This window comes from Mustela nigripes, chromosome 15 (genome assembly GCF_022355385.1).
Source record: "Mustela nigripes isolate SB6536 chromosome 15, MUSNIG.SB6536, whole genome shotgun sequence".
Classification (NCBI taxonomy): domain Eukaryota; kingdom Metazoa; phylum Chordata; class Mammalia; order Carnivora; family Mustelidae; genus Mustela; species Mustela nigripes.
Window position 1 is genome coordinate 13,621,246 of NC_081571.1, and position 22,986 is coordinate 13,644,231.

Genomic DNA, 22,986 nt, shown 5'->3' on the forward strand with positions numbered 1-22,986 from the left:
TCCCGTAGCTAAGTGTCTGGCCCTAAGAGCAGGCTGTGCATAAAGGGGAAAACACACTTCATCCTAACCAAGTGCATGATGTATTTGGAAAGGACACTACCATCACAAATTTCTCCTCACAAAGGACTTTTTGTGGCATCTTTCCCTTAATATTCTAACTAGTATCTGTAATGCTTCACAAGATAAGATTGATTAAGTTGGAAGATGTATTCTTGTTTGCTCTTCACAACTTCAGCCTCCACTCTGGAAAGGATGGTTGGAATAGGGCTTTCAAGAGTGGAGTTAAGACCCAGGTCAGATATGACCCTGGACCAGATGTTTTCTCAACACTGACATATTGATTAAGAAGTATTTCCTCATTTTCTTACTTTTCTATCAAGAAAACAAGAAAAATAAATTACATATCAACTTACATCTATGAAGTGTATTTTACATACCTCCTCTCATTTGACCTTACAAAAAACTACCAAATAGTTACTGAAATTCAGAATGGTAGGACGTTGGATTCATAGTTCCTATGCTCCTCCAACAGACAGATTTTCAATAAGGTGAAAGAAAACTTGAGTGAACTGGGTAGCCCTCCCCAAATAGCACTGACCACAAAATGTTATATGTTATTTGTGTTGTTTAACACTTCCACTTCATGAAATTTTCCACACTTCATTTCCCTCTCCAGGCACAATCATCTCTTGGATAGTCATTTTTTTCCTTCCAGTAAACAGTGCCTTGAATCCAATCCTCTACACTCTCACAACCAGCTTTTTCAAGGACAAGTTGAAACAGCTGCTGCACAAACATCGAAGGAAATCGATTTTTAAAACCAAAAAAAAGAGTCTCTCTACATCCATTGTGTGGACAGATGATTCCTCTTCACTTAAACTTGGGGTTTTGAACAAAATAACCCTTGGGGATGGTACAGTGAAACCAATTTCCTAGTAATGGTTTCAGATCCTTGGACTTTTAGTGGACTACCTTTAAGACAAGTACAGTGTTTGGAAGATGACGTCTGCAATGCTTTCCATCACCACCAACACCAAACCTTTCTACACAGAGAGCACAGCAGAATGACTTCTGGCCTGCACCACATTCCAGGGGAAGCTGTACTATTTATCAACAGTGCCGAGAACTATACGTATGGGTTCTTCTCACCCTTATGTTCCTGACATGCATGAGTGAATCCGTGTATAGTAGGCTGATGTGCAGTTGATCTACAGCTAGTCAACATGACCAACCTACCAGTGAACACCCACATGTTGGCACTGCATAGTCTGCTTATAAGTTGGGCTGCACTGTCTACAAAATAAAAACATTCAGGACATCTAATTCCAGTGTAGCCATAATAACATAATCTTAGCATCTCTTCCCTTGTTTTTTCAATGTTAAATGAAATCATCAGCATTCTGCTATACTGATGGAAAAAGATTTCTGAAATGTTTACCTGCCTCAAGCCTGGCCCTCCAGAGGCCAAAGGAGTAGAAACTTTGAAAGAAGATTTTCACACAAAGCTATCGCATCCAGTGGAGAAGCAGAAAGACACACTGACTAAACCTAGTACCGTTTGCCTTCTTGGATATTATTTAATGTCGATAGAGCTGAGATCTCAAATAAGATATCTTTCTTCAGTTTTCCCAAGACAGTTCAGGGCACCTGAACTGTCAATGCTATATTTTAGTAACTTTCAGGTCTAATTTCCGTACAGCGGTATCCCTATTGCCTGTTCTGCCTTCACAGAACCCATTGATGAGCGATATTAAAGGGGATTTAAGAACAGTGGTTTGATTGGGACCATTTGCATACTCAGAGAAATTCCCATTCTTTTTAACAAAAAGGCCAGTGAGTTTAGATTTGATTTTTGAGGATGAAAAGTAATGGTAAAGACCTGGACATGTTGTTATCATGAAAGTTTATATGTGGAAAAAAATCGGGTAAATAAAGTTATATTTTGCATTTGTCCACATATTATTTTATGTTTATGTTAAAGCAAAGTCTACAGATAGTGTTTATTAGCTGTTACCATGTTTCTCCTGACAGAGACTATAGCTAGGAAACACAACACCTTAATTAACAAGACATATCTTAAATTTTTCTCTTCCCCCTTTTTCCAAAGCATGAGGGAATAACTGAATGTCTTCATTGCTGGCTTCATTCTGAGTGCCTTTAATGAGTGGGATGTAAGCAGCTGACTGAGAACTCCTGATTACCTCCTATTATGGGGACCCAGTAGCATCCAAGAAAGAACCTTAGAGTTCATATGTCACAGCAGTTCTGGTAATTTACCTGTTATTGCTTAATAGTGACTAAAAGAACCATTTTGTTTTGATCAAGTGAAATATTTTTTTGCATCAGTCAAATCTTTCCATTAGGATTCTATAAATAATTTTCCTCTCCATTAAGTAGGCTGAACTTTTCCTTTATGGTTTCAAACTTTCCTCCATCTTGTCTTTTCACTACAGTGAGTTACTTCCCAGCTTCTTTTCTTTATTTGCTGACATTTTATTAAATGTCCTTTGCCAGTCTTTGGTCATCAAATGATTTGTTTCCTAATACATTTCACAACATCAGGAACATAAATAAGCAATAGACCCTGAGCCCAGAGTATTTCGATCTTAGCACAAATGTGTGTCTCTCATTCTTGAAAAGCATCAGGCATGGCCCACGCATCAAGCATCTGGGAACTGTTTGTGAATGTCTACACTCTCACTGTTAAGTAACAGACATGAAAAGCACAAGGTCAGGTATGTTAGGGAAGTTGGCAGCAAATTTCACAGAAAAATTGAAGCTCTATACTAGTCAGTTGTGAGCCAACAGATAGTATAAAACAATACTAATGGGTTAATGATCTACACTCTTATTCTGTACTGTTATATAAATAGAAACCTGTAAGAAATATGTTTGATTTTAGCAAATAGGTCTTTTATTTGGATTGGGTAAGGTCTTTTGTATTAGGTTACACTTGTCTTCTAAACCTGGTATTTCTGGATGGTTATGAAAATACCCACCTCTGTTTTTGAACCGCTTCCCATGACAATACAAACAGCAAGTAAACATGACTTGAGAATATAAGAGGCCATAGACTGTGCCATCTCTCAGTAGGAAAAAACGGGGCAAATTATCCAATCCACATTCTCACCATGTTTCTATGTATTACTAATGTCTGGTCTTGAAATAAAGATACTCTAAAAAATCGACATGGAGTCTCAAATGAGTATACAAAAAGAGGGTACATGGTTTATCTGTGTTAGACCTAGGTAAGCTTACATACATCATTTTGTTTTGTTCTTAAGGTTTATTTGTAATCAAAATTAGAGTTTATGCGCACTGCAGTTGCTGAAAGAGGCCTTGATGATGAGGGAAATTAAGTGGGATTACATATACCTGAGCTTTAGCTCCCAGGTGGCAGTATACCATCCCTCTACCCCGCCATACACTACAGCTCTGCAGCCCCAACCACCTAGTCTCTATAGGGGATCATGAGTCCACAAATGCAGGCCCATCACCCTGATGTTTGTCTCTTAAGGGGACTCTGGTACCAGATCAAGTCATTATTGGGTAATTTGCCACATATATACTTATGCTACATTGTCAAGAATTTATCTCACCCAATATGATTCTTCACTCCAGTTTGTAAGCAAAGCAAAGATTCAAAGAACACATATGATAAAAATGAAAAATGGTAAATTGTCACCAATCACGTTCCCCATCATTTTATAAATGCTCCAGGAGAGGTCTGAAGGAAATGGATCTTCCAAAATTAACAAGGAATACATGTAAGACATATTTCTCTTTAATTTTTCCAAGGTAGCATCAACGGGCATATGGTCCTATTTAACAAACAGCCTTAGGCAATTTTACTCTAGAAACAAAGCATTGTAGATAATTATTTGTATTTTCTTATATCCTGAATAAGGAAAAGAAAGACTGATTACAAAGATTTATCCTTATATATATATCTGTTTATATGTCAGTTGTCTAATATCGTGTTTCTGAAAGATGGAAGATACATATTTAATAAAGAAAATGTTTATTTCTGAGCCAGTAATAAAAAATGCAATTAGAGTATTCTTTTAAATGGCTTTGTAGTAGGAGAACTCAAAGTCCTTGAGGAATACTTTTTAAAGCCCTGTAAGCTGATTGAAACCTATTACTCAATGTATGTCTTTGGAATAGTCTTCGGTCTACATGACACATATGGAAGAAATCGGTTACAAATAAAGATATAGAAAATAATAAGGCTAAATGACAAAATTGCAGATCCAAGAATGGGTGCCTTAGGCATCTGAATAGCCCAGCTCCAGTTCACGATGAAACCACTTACCTCTAGGACTTGAACAAGCATAACTACTTTGAATTATAAACTCACAACTAGTTTAGATACTAGAAGAAAGTATTTCTGGACTGTCTGGGAACCAATAAAACTTTCACCTGTTTACTGATTCTCTAAATTCATGGTGCTAGGGTATTTGATTCAGTAACGATTTTGTAGTGGACACTGTATATTTTCCTGCTACAGACAATACACCTTCAGGGCAAAGAAATACAGAGTCAAAGTCAGGGTCTAGTGCCATAGTTGTAGTCAGTCATCAACTACTTATAACACCTTAGACAAATACCTTTAAATCTCTTCTATTCTCTATAACTGAGTTTTCTTAAGATCATATCACATAAATTGATGTCCTGTCCCATTTTGGGGAATATCTATAATGTGGATTAAACCACTTAAACCAAGTCCATGTGGCTTAAAAATCCAGAAGTTTATATTAAGTTCAAGGATCATAAGAGGATAATAAAGTTCTAACTCTCAGTTTCCCTGGGATAATACATTGCACAGGTCACCAATGTTCAGAAATCCATTTCTTCCAGGAGGCTTACAGGGCCTATTCTATTTTGGAATTCTGAAATGAAGTCTCAGACAATGAGGCTTTCCTAATATGTGGAAGATTATAAGAGTACAGCAATAAGTAAAATCTAGGAATACAAACAGTGATATAATTAACAAGCAACCATTCTAATTAACTACAAATCATAAACGAGTCTCTTTACCTAAGTGATTAATAGGTCTACTACCACCTACATTATCCTGGAAAACACAAATGCACAGGCATGTTAAACACTTATGATTAGGTATATTCTTGGGGAAAATGCTGTTAGGGTAAAGACACAACATATCTAATTCCACTCATAGGATACAACTAGGATACAACAGGTGGTCCTTGACCCAAAATTGATATCTGCCTTAAACCTTGCTCCATCAGCCACAAACTCCCTCCCCTGTACCGTTAACCTTACTTCTCTGCTGGCCCTTTCTGCTCAGCTCACAATGCTCCAATTTCTCATATCTAAGAAGACAGTCCTGCCATCCAACACCCTGCTTTAGCATCTGCCTATTCTCACCTTCTCTTTATAGCTAAACATTTAGAAAGGATGGTAAACTCTCTGTCATCACTGTTTTGACTTCTCAACAGGTGAATACCTCTACCTTCACCACTCCACAGAGGCTCCCCTCCTTGAGATCTTCATGATAACAACTCCACTGACAGTTTCCTTTCTTTAACTATTTCATTTCTCTGAAGAATTTCTCACTGATGGCCACCTCCTCCTTTAAACTCCTCTCTTGGAATGAAGGACACCACTCTCCTGTTCGACACTACTTTGCTAGCTCTTCCTTCTAACACGTTTATGAGTTTCCTCTTTTTCCACCTGTCCCATAAATGTATAAATAAGTTTCTGGGGCCCCTGTTCTTTATCCTCCATAAGCCCCTCCCAGGCTTCAACCTCTCTATATCCATCATAGCTAAGTAAATCAATGTTTAAAACTCACTTAAAATAATTATAAATATAAGGAGCTTATTTTGATAGCTCTTATTAAATCTTGACATTTATTTTTTTTTAATGTCTACTGTCATACAAGCTTGTCGAAATTTCTAACTTCCCTCCCGAGAATCAGTGATTCTCTCAAACTTATCTAGAAGTGATGTATTTTTACATGTGATGTATTTTACAAATGGATTCATAACCCATCAAAGTCATTTGTTTGGAAGATTTTTAATAGAAAAATCCCATAGGCTCAAACTACATAAGTGACCTAAGCTGGAGAGGGGAGATGAAGTTTCTGGTGGCTCTCTATATAAATTTCCTCTCAATTCCTTTATTTTCAATCCAGGACCTAAGCTTATATAAACTTCTTACTTTTTCTTCATTTTTATTTGACCAGGTCAGAATGTGCAGACATGTCCACCAAAAGTATGAGATCCAGAAAGGGATCTTAAGGAAAAGTTTTACACACATTACTGAAGAGTCACTGGATGGAGTAGGGTGGAAACCTCAGATCATGTGGTAGCCATCATAGAGACTGAGCCAGTGGATATTAATTGATTTACCTTTCCTGTTTTTATGTAGCTGGCAGTAGCCTTAGAGATCAAAGGCTGTATCGTTCTGTGTTCAGTAAATAACAAAACCTTTTGTCTTAGTTTTTTCCACTCTTCCGTGGCTTATATTCTCCCTTAAAAATGCTTGGTTTCGGGGCACCTGGCTGGCTTAGTTGGCAGAGCATGCAACTCTTGATCTTGGGGTTATAAGTTTAAGCCCCATGTTGGGTATAAAAACAAAATCCTTAAAAAAATCTTGGTTCCTCACTTACTTTGAATTTTTCATTTCCACCTCTTTTATGTTATTGTTCAAAAAAAGAAAAGCCTCGGGGCACCTGGGTGGCTCAGTGGGTTAAGGCCTCTGCTTTCGGCTCGGGTCATGGTCCCAGGGTACTGGGATCGAGCCCCGCATCGGGCTCTCTGCTCAGTGGGGGGCCTGCTTCCCTTCCTCTCTCTGACTGCCTCTCTGCCTACTTGTGATCTGTCAAATAAATAAATAAAATCTTTAAAAAAAAAAAGAAAAGAAAAGCCTCAAGTTTTTGTCCTGAATAGGGGCTAACTCTAAACCCACCAGGTGCTGAGTTTAACTTAGATTCACAACTGTTTCTTTCCAGCCTTAGCCCTGCCCTTTGCTGAGCCATCTTTGGAGTCCTGCCATGTTCTTTTTCGGCCAATAAGAAAACAGCTGGACATTATTTATGATTCTAAAAAGACACGTTTTTAAAGGAAGTGAATCACGTCTGAATTTCTATTGCCATTCATTTATTCAGTCAGCAAACAGGCCTTGTACAGTTACCTGGAGCTGCCATAGTGCTACGTGACAAGGTCATCTTCAAGGGCAGGTAATTCACACTCCATTAAAAGAGGCTAAGTGAGACAACTTCTCTAGAGTTGTCTTCAGAGGTTAAGTCCAAATATGTACCAGTCTTAACATTTTATCCACAGGACATTCCTCTTTATTGCAATATCTTTTTCCTACTCTTCTTCCTTTTCCCTCTTTCAAACTTTTTGCTGACATTTATTGCTCTTTTTCTCTTGTTCTCTCACTACACACACACAGTCACGCTCCTCCTACCTCTTCCTAAATCTTCTTCTTTGCCTCCTTGCTTCTGTCCTGACTCTTTCTATTGCTGTCTGTCTGTCTGTCTCTCCCTGTGTAGGCAGTGTTTGGAGAGGGGATATAAGGCCAGAATGAGGCTAAAAAAGAGAGACAGACTCTTCTGCTCAGCACATTAAGGAGTAGAGTGATTGATCAGGTCCATTTTTATGTTCTCTGACAACTATAAGCATCCAAAGTCAATGACAGGAGGTCTAACCATGTGACCACCATCATATAGCAACAAATAATACAGTAACATCTATACTGAACAGTGATTTACATGTAGCCTTTAATTTGCTTTCATGTAGCCTTTAACTTGCTGGAGGTCAAGCATTATTCATTCACAACTGTGTGGTTTTACAGACATGTACATACACACAACACCTCATTATGTTGGAATTAATCTACTTGGCAATATCACCTACTTGGAACATAACTAAGTTAAAAGAATAAACCCATAAATTTTTAAAGGCCTTTAAGGAACTCCATACAAAAATAGTTGTTACAGACTTATAAACTAAAGCTCAGAAGTAGAATGGTGCATAAGCAAAAGCACAGAATATCTCATTTGAGCTATTCATTCATTCACAAATATCTATCAGGTGCCATTATGCCAGGCAATATTCTAGGTAACAGAAATATTCAGAGTGAGGGGGTGGGACAAGATGGCAGAGGAGTAGGAGACCTAAATATCATTGGATCCCAGGAGTTCAACTAGATAATTATCAAACAATTCTGAACACCTACAAACTCAACAGGAGATGAAAAGAAGAAGAACAGCAATTCTAGGAACAGAAAAGTGACCAATTTCTGGAAGGCACTAAATACAATGGCACTAAATTTATATCTCTCAATAGTTACCCTGAATGTAAATGGGAAAAATGTCCCATCAAAAGACACAGAGTATCAGAATGGATTTCAACAAGGAAATAAAGACTTTATTTTTTAAATATTTTTATTTATTTTTTTTGAGAGAGACAGAGAGAGAATAAGAAAGAGTGTGAGCATGAGAAGGGGGAGGGTCAGAGGGAGAAGCAGACTCCCTACTGATGTGGGAGCCTGATGTGGAACTTGATTCCAAGACTCCAGGATCATGACCTGAGCCAAAGGCAGTCACTTAACCAACCGAGCCACCCAGGCACCCCAAAATAAAGGATTTAAATAACACACTTTTCCAGATGGACATCACAGATTTATTTAGCTCATTCCATCCCAAAATAACAGAATACACATTCTTCTCTAGTACACATGGAACATTCTCCAGAATAGATCACATCCTGGGTCATAAGTAAGGTCTCAGTTCGTACCAAAAGATTGGGATCATTCCCTGCTTCAGACTATAATGCTCGGACACTAGAACTCAATCACAAGAGGAAAGTTGGAAAGAACTCAAATACAAGGAGTTAAAGAGCAGCCTACTAAAGAATGAATGGATCAACCAGAAAACTAAGAAGAATTTTTAAAATTCATGAAAACGAAGACATGACTGTTCAAAATCTTTGGGACACAGCAAAGAGAGTTCTGAGAGAAAAGTATATAGCAATACAAGCCTTTCTCAAGAAAGAAGAAAGGTCTCCAGTACACAACCTAACCCTACACCTAAAGGAGCTGGAAGAACAGAAAAAAAAAAAAAAGAAAAAAGAAAAAAAAGGCCTGAACCCAGCAGGAGAATAAAAATAAAAATAATAAAGATCAGGGCAGAAATCAATGAAATAGAAACCAAAAGAATAATAGAACAAATCAATTAAACTAGGTGCTGGTTCTTTGAAAGAATTAATAAGATTGAAAAATCTCTGGTCAGACTTCTCCAAAAGAAAAGATCCAAATCAGTAAAATCATGAATGAAAGAGATCACAACCAACACCAAAGAAATACAAACAATTATAAAAATATACTATGAGCAACTATATGCCAGCAAATTTGACAATCTGGAAGAAATGGATGCATTCCTAGAGACATGTAAACTACCAAAACTGAACGTGGAAGAAAAAAAAAAAAAAACAAAAACTGAACAGACCCATAACCATTAAGGAGATGGAAGCAGTCATCAAAAATCTCCCAACAAACAAGAGCCCAGGACCAGAGAACTTACCAGGGGAATTCTACCCAAACATTTAAAGAATTAATACGTATTCTCCTGAAACTGTTCCAAAAAATAGAAATGGAAGGAAAACTTCCAAACTCATTTTATGAGGCCAGAATTACCTTAATCCCAAAACTGGACAAAGACCCCATCAAAAAGGAGAATTATAAAAGAGAGAGAGAGAGACAGAGACAGAGAATTACAGACCAATATCCCTGATAAAGATGGATGCAAAAATTATCACCAAAATACTAACCAATAGGATCCAACAGTACATTAAAAGGATTATTCTCCTTGACCAAGTTGGATTTATTCCTGGACTGCAAGCTTGATTCAATGCCCACAAATAAATGTGATACAATACACTAATAAAAGAAAGAACAAGAACCTTATGATACTCTCAATGGATGCTGAAAAAGCATTTGACAAAGTACAGCATCCTTTCTTGATCAAAACTCCTCACATTGTAGGGATAAATGGTACATACATCAATATCATAAAGTCATCTGTGAAAAACCCACAGCGAATATCATTCTCAATGGGGAAAAACTGAGAGCTTTCCCCCTAAGGTCAGGAACAAGGCAAGGCTGTTCACTATCACCACTACTATTCAACATAGCACTAGAATTTCTATCCTCAGCGATCAGACAACAAAAAGAAACAAAAGGCATCCAAATTGGCAAAGAAGTCAAACTATCACTCTTTGTAGACAATGTTATACTTTCTGTAGAAAAACCAAAAGATTCTACCCTAAAATTGCTAGAATTCATCCAGAAATTCCGTTAAGTGGCAGGATATAAAATCAACGCACAGAAATCACTTGCATTTGTGCAACAAATGTTGCTGTTGTCATAGCAACAATGTGACAATAGAGAAGTTAAGGAGATTAAGGAGTCCATCCCATGTAGAATTGCACCCAAAACCATAAGATTCTTAGGAATCCATCTAACCAATGAGACAAAGGACCTGTACTCAGAAAAATATATAATAGTCATGAAAGAAATGGAGGAAGACACAATGAAGTGGAAAAACATTCCAGGCTCATGGATTGGAAGAACAAATATTGCCAAAATATCTATGCTCCCTAGAACAAGCCAAAGAGTCCATGCAATCCCTACCAAAATACCATCCACATTTTTCACAGAACTGGAATAAATAATCCCAAAATTTGTATGGAAGCAGAAAAGACCCTGAATAGCCAAATGGATGTTGAAAAAACCAAAGCTGGTGGCAACCCAATTGCAAACTTCAAGTTCTATTACAAAGCTGTAATCATCAAGACAGTATGGTACTGGCATAAAAACAGACCCACAGATCAATGGAACAGAATAGAGAAACCAGAAATGGACCCTCAACTCTAGGGTCAACTAATCTTCTTCAAAGCAGGAAAGACTATCCAATGGAAAAACAAAGTGTCTTCAATAAATGCTGCTGGGAACATGGGATGGCCACATACAGAAGAATGAAACTGGACCATTTCCTTATAAGATACACAAAAATTAGACTCCAAATGGATGAAAGACCTCAATGTAAGACAGGAATTCATCCAAATCCTTGAGGAAAACAGAGGCAGCAACCTCTTTGACCTCAGCCACAGCAAGTTCTTGCTAGACATGTCTCCAAAGGCAAGGGATACAAAATCAAAAATGAATTGTTGGGATTTCATCAAGATAGAAACTTTTGCACAGCAAAGAAACAGTCAACAAAACCAAAAGACAATAAACAGAATTAAAGAAGATATTTTCAAATGACATATCAGATAAAGGGCTAGTATCCAAAATCTAGAAAGAACTTATCAAACTCAACACCCACAGAACAAAAAATTTAATCAAGAAATAGACCAAAGACATGAACAGACATTTCTCCAAAGAAGACATCCAAATGGCCAAGAAACACATAAAAAAGTGCTCAACATGCCTCAAAATTAGGGAAATAGAAATCAAAACTATAATGAGATACCACCTTATACCAGTTTGAGCGGTTAAAATTAACCAGACAGGAAACAAGTGTTGGCAAGGTTGTGGAGAAGAGAACCTTCTTACACTCTTGGTGGGAATGCAAGCTGGTGCAGTCACTCTGGAAAATAGTGCGGAGGTTCCTCAATAAGTTGAAGAGCTATGCTACAACCCAGCAATTGCACTCCCGGGTATTTACAGCAATGATATAGATGGATATAGATGTAGTGAAAAGAAGGGCTACCTGCACCCCAATGTTCATAGCAGCAATGTCCACAATAGCCAAATTGTGGGAAAGGCCTAGATGTCCCTCAACAGATGAACAGATAAAGAAAATGTGGTCCATAGATACAATGTAATATTAATAATCAATCAGAAAGGATGAATACCCACCATTCACCTTGTCAAGGATGGAACTGGAGGGTATTATGCTGAGTGAAATAAGTCAAGCAGAGAAAGACAATTATTATATGGTTTCACTCATACATGGAACATAAGTAATAGAGCAGAGGACCACAGGGGAAGGAGGGAAAACTGAATGGGAAGAAATCAGAGAGGGAGACAAACCATAAGAGACTCTGGACTCCAGGAAACAAATAGGGTTATAGAAGGGAGGGGGTTGGGGGGACGGAGTAGCTGAATGACAGGTATTAAAGAGGGCACATGTGATGAGCACTGGATGTTACAGGCAATCACTGAATCACTGAACACTACATTAAAATCAAAACCATAATGAGATATCATCTCACACCAGTCAGAATGGCTAAAATTAACAAGTCAGGGAATGACAGATGCTGGCAAGGATGTGGAGAAAGGGGAACCATCCTACACTGTTGGTGGGAATGCAAGCTGGTGCAACCACTCTGGAAAACAGCATGGAGGTTCCTCAAAATGTTGAAAGTAGAACTACCCTACGACCCAGAAATTGCACTACTGAGTATTTACCCTAAAGATACAAACGTAGTGATCCAAAGGGGCACAGGCACCCGAATGTTTATAGCAGCAATGTCTACAATAACCAAACTATAGAAAGAACCTAGATGTCCATCAACAGATGAATGGATAAAGAAGATGTGGTATATATACACAATGGAATACTATGCAGCCATCAAAAGAAATGAAATCTTGCCATTTGCAATGATGTGGATGGAACTAGAGGGTATCATGCTTAGCAAAATAAGTCAATCAGAGAAAGACAACTATCATATGCTCTCCCTGATATGAGGAAGTGGAGATGCAACATGGAGGGTTAAGGGGATAGGAGAAGAATAAATGAAACAAGATGGGATTGGGAGGGAGACAAACCATAAGTGACTCTTAATCTCACAAAACAAACTGAGGGTTGCTGGGGAGAGGGGGGTTGGGAGAAGGGGGGTGAGGTTATAGACATTGGGGAGGGTATGTGCTATGGTGAGTGCTGTGAAGTGTGTAAACCTGGCGATTCACATACCTGTACCCCTGGGGATAAAAATATATGTTTATAAAAAATTTTAAAAATTTTTAAAAATCTACTGATATACTGATGTTGGCTAATGAATTTAAATTTTTAAAATTAAATTACATTAAATTAAAGTAAAAAATAAAAAATAAAACCAAGATAGAAACCGTACATAACCCAGAGGGCTCCATGCTCTTGGAGGCTGAGCTAGTGGCCATGGTCAAGACCTCTGGCAGTCAGGGGTCTGGATGTCTGAAAGGTGGCTCAGTGCACCCTTGACCCTGAAGCCCTATGGTCGTGGCAAGGTGCAGGGACTGGGAGAAAGACCCAACCAGAGTCCATTCTGCCTCCACAGATCAGCAGGACCATTCCCAGCCCTACCAGGCAGTGTCTGTCTAGAACCAGGAAGAAAACCTTTTCCCTCAACTGTTCTTTTTTAAGATGGTTGCTCAGCATTGACACAGAAAAACATGTGACATAAAACTGGGCCTGTTCACTGCTACAAATGACCCAGAAGCTATCAAAATGTAGTGACCACAAAGAGAGGACTGTGTGTCCCCAGGTAGGCCTCCTGTGGGCAGATACAGCTGGGGGCCCTGGACATGCCCATGTGGATAGTAGTGGGCTCCATGGTCTGTCTTGAGGGGACAGAAGTAAGAACATGACCTGACAATTCTGTTCAGGACAGCATTCCCTGATGGAGATGGGGACAGCCCCCCATGAGTTCTGGATGTCCTGGCGATTCTTGGGTACTGTCACAAATATCAGCTTCTCCATGAAGGTGGGGGTAGAACAGGCCAGTCACCATGGGTCCCACAGGTCCTCCAGATAACAGCCTAGGAGCTGTGGGCCCCACACGTCCTCTGGAAACAGCCTCTCATGAGTCCTGTATGTCCTGTTGATTCTTGAGCACAACAAATCTCAGCTTCTTCATGAAGTGGGGGGAGGGCAGCCCAGTGCCGTGGGTCCAACAGGTCCTCCAGGGTACAGACCAGCAGCTTTGGGTCCCACAGGTCCTCCTGGGACAGCCTCTCATGAGTTCTGGACATCCTGATAATTCTTGGGCATGGCCCAAATCTCAGCTTCTTCACGATGGGGGGTGGAGAGCATAGGGGGTGGGTGGGGCATGGTGAGGGCAGCCCAGTTGCTGCAGGTCCCACAGGTACTCCAGGGATAGCACCTTGGTGGGCTTGTGGTCCAGCAGATACATATTCAAGTGGCTCACATCATGCCACATTGGCCAGGTCGACCCTCATCACCTGGTGACAGGCCAAGGTCAGTCAGTTAACATCCACCACCAGCTCCCCCAAAAAGGCCTCCATGTAGTAAACCTCACCCTGGTCCCCAGCACTGGCCTAGAACTGTGGCCAGTGCTGGTACCTGAAGTCTCTTGAAGTCTCTTCAAGGGCCACCTGGTAGAAACTGGGGTGCAGGGTGCCAAAGAGGGGGGACAGGGTCTCCATGCCCACATAATCCCAGAATTTCATGTCCACATCCACACACACAAGATTGTCCATCTCATGGAGGAAGCCCTGAACATATAAGTGGCTGACCATCGCCATGCACTGCATAGACACATCCCACAACTCTCTAGCCAGCTCAGGGGGGCAGGGAACACAGACCAGGCAGCCCACTGGTTGGTGAAGACCTAGTAGGTGACCCTGTGTCCCACCATGATGGGCTTCTCTGATCTCTGCAGGAACAGCTCCAGGAAGACCACCAATCTACAAGGACAAGGGACAAGGCGGGAGGAGGGTCACTGTCAGAGGCTGGCACCAGGACCCCAGAGCTGGGGGCCATGAATGTGTGCTTCTTCAAGGAGGCAGGCCCTGCGCTGCTTTAAGCAACAGCCACTGTCCCAGCCTGTCCTGAGCAAGTCACTGCATAGGGCCTCCCTAATTTCTACTCCCAGAGATGGGGGCCATCAGCACCCCATCATACAAAAGGGAGCCTGAGGCTTCAAAGGTGGGAAACCAACCCCACAGTCAGCATGCTGGAGCCAGAAACACTGCCCATGTGCTGAGCTCCCAGGCAAACCCTTTAGGCGTTCTCCCCTGGCTGACCCCATGTAGGTCCTGTCCTTATCTGCCAGGAGTAGAGCACCTTTGGGCACAGCCCTCCTTTCTATGGCCTACAGACTGAATAGAATCAGCAGGGCTGGTCTCCTGTTCCACTTTGTTTTGAGTGGGCTGTTGCTGGCCCCTCTATAGCTGTCTCCACTCCCTATAGGGTCCTCCCTTGAAGGCTACTGGACCTCTTGCTGACAAGGTCCATCAGTCAACCACTGGTGTTCCTCGGAGGGGTCACCCTTGAACTCCCCCAGATCAAGAATCAGGTCTAGCCCATGGGCAGGGAAGGGGAAAGAGGACCACTGGAAGAAGAGGGGGCTTGCTTAGGCCTTAGCCATGAATCCAAGAATGTAAGCTTCCAGGTCTAGGTCTACCTCTCCCTGGCCCCAAGAAGTTGGAAGTCTTGTCTCTTTGAGGGGACTTGGAATAGCAGCTCCCCCATCCAGCAGCTCCCCATCCAGCAGACATGAGTCAGGTCAGCAAGTGTGGTGAGCTCCTCTGGGACTGATTTTTTTTAAGGTTTTATTAATTTATTTGACAGAGAGAGACAGCTAGAGAGGGAACACAAGTAGGGGGAGTGGGAGAGGGAGAGCCATGCTCCCTGCTGAGCAGGGAGCATGACATGGTGGGGTTCAATCCCAGGACCACAGGATCATGACCTGAGCTGAAGCCAGATGCTTAATGACTGAGCCACCCAGGTGCCCTGAAACTGATTTTTTCACACAGGCACTAAGGCTACTTCCCTGTGTTTTCCCCATACCTGGAAAGTTAGGAAATCACTCACACAGGGAAAGTGGGCACTATATTAAAATAGGGGCAAGGCCACATCCAGCAGACATGAGTCAGGTCGCTGGGGGGCAAATCCAGGTCCAGCCAACAGGGGAACAAGCCAGACATGAAGCAAGGGGAGAGTACAGAGAATGTAAAGGCTTGGACTCAGGCCAGAGGCACATGTAGGATGACCACACACCTGGGAGGCCCACAGGGGTAGGGAGATATGGTGAGAGAGGTGAGGCTGGAGAGGACAGGCAGCTGGGTCACAAAGAGGCTCAAAAGTTATGTTCTGAAAAGATCACTCTGCTTACCAGAGAAGAATGGGCTCTGTACAGCAGAGGACAGGGATACACTAACCTTTAACCCCTAACCTTAACCCCACCCTAACCATAATCAAACATCATCCTCCATTTTGAGGACTGACAGCTCTACTCTGAAATCACAAACAAGTCCATCATGCTGGCTTTCACTCCTTGCTCAGTATTGTACTGCAAGTTCTACCTAGAACAATAAGGCAAGAAATAAGGAATCCACATGTGAAAGGAAACAGAACTAGGTCTACTCAGAGACCAGAGATGGCATCATCTTATATAGAGAGCTTCCTAATGAATCAACAAAAAGTGATTACAGCCAGTTTCCTAATTCCACAAAGTTACAGGAAAAATATCAATACACAAAAATCTCTCTTATTTATATACACTAGCAATTTTTGAATCATCCAAAAAGGAATTTAAGAAAATAATTCCATTTTAGGGAACACCAACATGGACAAAATACTTAGGAATAGATGTAATCAAGGTACAAATCTTATACACTGAAAATTATAAAACATTGCTGAAAGTAAGGGAAACCTAAATAAATCTGAGGACACCCCATGGTGATGAAAAGACATACTATTGATAAGATGGCAATAGTACACAATGTAATGTGGAAATTCAATGTTTTCCCAAGAAATTTCACAAAGGCCTTTGGGAGGAAATGCACAAGCTAATTGTAACAGTCATATGGAATTTCAAGGGACCACAAGATAGACAAAACCATGTTGAAAAAGAAAATCAAAGGAGACAGGTCATACTTCCAAAGTTCAAATCTTAATAAAAAGCAACAGCAAGGGGCACCTTGGTGGCTCAGTGGGTTAAGCCTCTGCCTTTGTTCGGCTCAGGTCATGATCTTGGTCCTGGACTCAGGTCATGATCTCAGTCCTGGGCTCCAGCCCTGCATCTGCTCAGCAGAGAGCCTGCTTCCCCCCGTCCCTCTGTCTGCCTCTCTGCCTCTTGTGATCTCTCTGTCAAATAAATAAATAAAATCTTTTAAAAAAAATTTTTTTGAAAAGCAACAGTAAATAAAACATTGTGATAGTCATAAAGGTATGCATACACCCTGATATAAATAATACATTCTATATTTACTAATTGAATTTATATTTTAAAAATTTTTAAGTAAATAAAATTTAAAAAAAAAAGTTAAGTATGCATACAGATCAGTGGGATTTAACTGAGATTCCAGAAATAAACCCCTTCATCTATGGTCCTCTGAATTTTGACAAGGGTGGACAACATTATGCTGGGGGGACAGAATGCTCTTTTCAACAAAGGGTGCTAGACAATTGGATACCCATGTATATAGGAATGGAACTGGACCCTTACCTCACACCACATATAAATATTAACTCAAAATAAGTTAAAGGCTTAAATGTAAGAGTAAAATTATAAACTCTAGAAAAATCAAATGGGGATAAATCTTCATAATCATGGATTTAACAATGCTTTTAGATATGCCACCAAATCAGATCTAAAAGGGAAAGAAAAGGGAAAAGAAAAAGGGAAGGGAAAGAAAAAATAAATGTAAGAAGGGAAAGAAAAAAATAGATAAAATTATAGCCTCAAAATTAAAAATCTGTCCTGGGCACCTGGGTGGCTCAGTTGGTTAGCTGTCTGACACTTAATTTTGGCCCAGATCTCAGGGTCATGAGATTGAGATTGAGATTGAGATTGAGCCCCACATCACGCTCCACATGAAGTGTGGGGCCTGCTTAAAATTTTCTTTCCTTCTCCCTCTGTCCCTGTCCACTCCCACACTCTCTCTCACTCACTCTTTAAAAAGAAATGTAAAAAATAACTAAAAATATTTGTGCATCAGAAAATACTATCCAGAAAGTGAAAAGACAGCCCCCAGAATGGAAGAAAATATTTGTACATTATTTATCTAATAACAGTCTGTTGCCCTGAATATATAAAGAGATTTACAACTTCTCAACAAAAAGACAGCCCCAATTTTAAAATGGGCAAAGGACTTGGATAGACCCTTCTCCAGAGAAATCGTACAAATGGTGAACAATACATGAATAGATGTTAAACATTATTAGTCTTTATGTAAATGAAGATTTAAACCAATTAGATTGTCCTTTTACACAAGTAGAATCACTAAGATCAAGAAAAGTAAAAATAAGTCAAGCAGAGAGAGTCAGTTATCATATGGTTTCACTTATTTGTGGGGCATAACAAATAACATGGAGGACATGGGGAGATGGAGAGGAGAAGGGAGTTGAAGGAAATTGGAAGGGGAGGTGAACCATGAGAGACTATGGACTCTGAAAAATAACCTGAGGGTTTTGAAGGGTTGGGGGTGGGAGGTTGGGGGAACCAGGTGGTGGGTATTAGGGAGGGCACATATTGCATGGAGCACTGGGTGTGGTGCAAAAACAATGAATACTGTTACACTGAAAAGAAATTTTTTTAAAAAAGTAAAAATAACAAAAGGATGTTGAGAAACTGAAAACCTTAAACCTCGCTTGTGAAAAACAGTGCAGTCTATGTATTAAAATTAATTTGGCATTTACCCAAATAGATCAAAGCAGAATCACCATATGGTAAAAAAAAAAATTGCACTCCTAGATACATATCCATAAAATTGAAAACACTGCTTCAAAAAAACAAACAAAAATGTTTGGAAATATTCATAGCAGCCATGCTCACAATAAGCAAAAACTAGAAACTATGCAAATGTCCATCCAAAAAAAAAAAAAAAAAAGCTTTTGAAAACAAATTTAAACACCCCCAAAAAGAAAAGGATAAACAAAATGAGGTAGATCCATAAATGGCAATCTTGTTCTGCCCTATGAAGGAATGAAGTAAAATAGTTCATTTATTGTTGCCTAAAAATATTAAACACAGAACTCCACTGCAGCCTATATGCCCCCCAAAACTGAAAGTAGAAGTATCTTATTCAGAGCAGCATTTCTCACAACAGCCAAAAGGCGGAACTAACCCAAGTGTCCACTGACAGATAAATGGATAAAAAAAAAAAAAAATGTGGTTTATACATGATGGAACACGATTCAGCCTTAAAAACAAAGGGAGTTCTGACATGGGCTACAACACAGATTGAACCTGGAAGTCATTATGCTGACTGAAATCAGCCAGTCACAGAAGGGCAGACACTCTATGAGTCCACTTGGAAGAGGTGTGTGGGACACAAAGCTGGATGTGGTTTCAGGGACTGAGGGGAAAGGGCAATGGGGAATTGGCATCTCATGCATACAGTCTCCCTCAGAGAGAATGAAAAAGATCTGGAGAATGACGTACAATAATGTATAACTCAGCTAAGGCCAGACAACTGTGTACCTGAAATGTTTTAAGGGGTCAACGTTCTTATGTTCAGTCACCATGAAAAAGTGCATGAAGGACAATGCATGTCACAAGGTAGATGGACACTAAAAACAGCCCCAGTGACATAAGCCATATAGAAATACCACTCAGATTGGAGCCGTCTGTGCTGCTTAAATCCATCAAGGTTACTCAAAGAAGGGAAAGTCCTGGAAAAAGTTCCAGAAGAAGAGAACTGGATCTGAATGGAGAAGACATTTCAGACCATCAGTGAGGTGGTGACAGCTGAAATGGCTGTGCTCTGGGTTCAAATGTGGGAACAATCACAATTTCCTCACTTGGGGTTATATGGTGTTTCCACAGGATAGTTTCCTGCTTCGGGGTAAAATGCACTGAAGTAGCCCATGTGAAGTGGCAAACGTGGTAAAGAAATGACAGCTGGGAGACTGAGTGTGGAGATAAAGCATATTTGTGCTGCTGTGACAAGTTAATGCAGATTTGAAATCACCACAGAGTAAATGATTCTTCCAAACATCCACATCAGCACCACATCACAGAAGCAGAGAGAACATCAGACTTTGGGATGGGGGCCAAGCCCTCCCAGATCCAGTTCACCCACCATGGAGAGGCCCCTTGCCCTTGGAAGAGGCCACACGTTAGCCAGAGACTCATGGGAGGTTTAAATCGGGGGGCCCCGTGTCTTGGGTGCAGTAGAAGCAGTGGGATCTGGAATTCCAGTTTTCCACAACATTGCACCACAACCTGGTTAGAACTGTGAAAAAGCATAAAGGGAATTCTCAGTAAAGTGGACTGGGGACGCCAGAAGGGGAGACTGGAAGGGGGCACCTGCCGCTCAATGCCCATTACAGACTCCACACTACAATCCACCACAGGAGAGACTCATCCATTCCAGGCTCCACAGGGGAAGCCCGAGAGTTCATCTCCTACAAGAGATCCACCATCCCCACAGCTCGGCTGGTAAGAATCCTTCATCACCTCGAACCCCTGCCTTTCTCCAGTGAACTTTCCTTCTAAGCAACCCTCCCAACTTCTTCCTCCTTCTCCATGAAAAAATGTTCCTCTCCTTTGTTTCTTGCACTTGCCTGTGATGTGCCCATAGCTTGCTCATCCCAGGTCACCATTCTCTGCTCTTCCCAAATAAACCCACTTTGCTGGCCAAATAGCTGGCAGAGTTTAAGGTGAACAGAACTAATAAATTTAAGAAACTTGCAAGGAACAAAATCAATATACACAAATCAATAGCATTTCTATGTGTTCCCAAGGAACCAACAGAAAAGAGACTATGGAGAATGATCTCATTTACTACTGCATCCAAAAGAACAAGATACCTAGAAGTCCCCTGAACCAAGAAGGTGACAGGCCTGTCCTCTGACAGCCGTGAGACACTGATGACAGGAAGGGAAACACATGGAGATGGGAAGAAACTCTGTGCTCAGGCAAGAACTGACACTGGGAAAATACCTACTCTCCCCAAAGCCAACTAGGGAGTCCGCACTGTCACTCATGAACTTCTAGACATCAGACCAACCCTGAAGCGGGTGTGGACACGGGAAGGACCCTGCAGGACCAAGGCGGGAGGAGCAAAAGCACTGAGGCGGGCATTGCCCCCCAACGTACACTGTCTGAGGAGCCCCAGGAACTGAATATGCACAAACAGCTGTGGGACCTGAGGAGACCAGAAAGGGGAGACCCCACAGCCCCATACTCAGCACCACAGGAGACCACGTCATCACACACAAAATCATGGAATTTCCAGTGTCTATACAATGTTCCCTTCCTCTGTGGGGTCCTGAGACCACACACCCCCTCACCAGTCCCTGCTCAGGTGGCTTCTCCTCACCTTCTCCTCTCCTCCAGTGGCTGGTCCTGAGGGCACTGGACTGCTCTCAGTGTGGACGCGGCCCCATGTCCTCCATAGCAGGTCCTGTCCATGTGGATGTGGACCCACATGCTCCCCAGCTTGTCCTGTCAGCATGGGAGAGGCCCCACATACTCCAGATGCCTCCACCATGGGTCATGAGGAGGCCCGTCTCCTGGTCTCCTGTCCCAGCTGCAGTTGCTCAGGCCAGGCTCAGGGCAGGAGCTGGGGTCCTGCACCCTCTGCAGGGGGTGGACGTAGTGCAGGACTAGGGGAGATCACCCTTCAGCGGAAGCACCTGCTCCCTCCCGGGGTCCAGCTGAAGCCATTTCATTCTGGAAATTCAAGCTGCATGGAGCCCAATATCCCCCAACTTCTCCAAAAATAGCTAAGGAACAATGAGTTGGAAACAATATGGAATGACAACAATTCCTGACCCAAACAGTGGCCCCAAACATGACCCTGGCCCTGATGCAGACCCACACTTTGACTTCAACTTGCTCTCAAGCCTGGCCCTGACCCCAATCCAAAACCCCAGCCCTAGCTCTCAACCCAAACAGTGTTCACAAGAATCAAAAGGTAGAAACTGCAAATGTCCATCAATGGTGAATGCATAAACACAGTGTGGTAAAGGGTTTGAATTTGGATTCAGGTTCAGGTTTCAGTCAGAGTTCTAGATCAGGGTCAGGATGAGGACTTTGAGTGAGGGGCAAGGGAATAGTTAGAGCTTAGGGCTTTATGTTTATGATTTAGGGTTTAAGACTCAGGGCATCTGGGATAAGGTTCAAGGTCAAATTTAGAGCTTGGATTCATACTGGGATTTGGGTTCAGGGTTCATGACTCAGAACTCTGGTTTAAGGTTCAGGTTCATGGTTTAGGGCTTGACTCCAGGGCTCAGGTTCAGATTCCAGGCTTTGGATTCAATTTCAGGTTTGGGATTCAGGGTTCTAGTTTGGGCTTTAAGGTCATGTTAGGTTTCAGCATTAAAGTTAAGGGTTAAGGTTAGGTTTAGGGATGTTCAGTTATCATCATAGACACAAAGTTTCTTTCTGAAATTTCTAAATCTGTAACGTATTTCATCTGGGTGTCAGGAGCTGGTTTGGAATTTAGGATCCCAGTAACTCCCTACTGACAGCATTCTGATCCTAGAGTCTTCCAGTCACCCAGAAGCATATTTTTTCTTGGCCCAAACATACCTTTGGCAGATGAGGGCAAGCTGGTGCCAAGGTTGGGATGATTTCACAATGATAGAGGTGTGAAACCAAATATCATATAACTGTTCACGGAAAATGAAACAGGAGACAAATAATTGGTCGACTTGTGATTCTTCCACAATAACAAACACCAAGTTTCCAATAGAATCTGATAATGTTCCCTAGGAAGGCCTATGGTACTCATTACCACTACCAAAAGAGGACCCATCCCCTGGTTTAAACTAAGAATCACAGCAGATACTTCCCATTTTATGTAAAAAAATAAGAATTTATTATTTGGCTGTTCCAGTGGACAATTTGTGGAAGCATTGACAACATTTTCCTTTCTCAAATCCTCATTAACACACAGGTAAAATGCAGGCAATGTTATAATGGAATGCTCATTGGAATACCAAGTACAAGAAGGGGTCTTAGAAGCAATAAAAAGATATTGAATATGAAACTTAGAAAAAGCACCCTTTATGGGCACTTATTGAGGATCCCTAACCATAACATCTAACATCTC

The 22,986-nt window shown here is 41.2% G+C and overlaps 1 protein-coding gene and 1 pseudogene across 1 annotated transcript in view; one reads left to right on the forward strand and one right to left on the reverse strand.

Annotated features, from left to right (window-relative positions):
* RXFP2 (relaxin family peptide receptor 2) overlaps window positions 1-936 on the forward strand; it is a gene marked incomplete at its 5' end in the record, with an annotated part of 56,725 nt that extends 55,789 nt beyond the window's left edge. Inside the window, one exon of the mRNA XM_059378239.1 lies at window positions 677-936. Within this exon, the coding sequence (XP_059234222.1) occupies window positions 677-936 (260 nt within the window). The remainder of the gene's footprint in view (window positions 1-676) is intronic.
* A 725-nt stretch (window positions 937-1,661) lies between these two features.
* Window positions 1,662-21,420, reverse strand: LOC132002956 (uncharacterized; annotated as a pseudogene).
* Window positions 21,421-22,986: the final 1,566 nt, after the last annotated feature.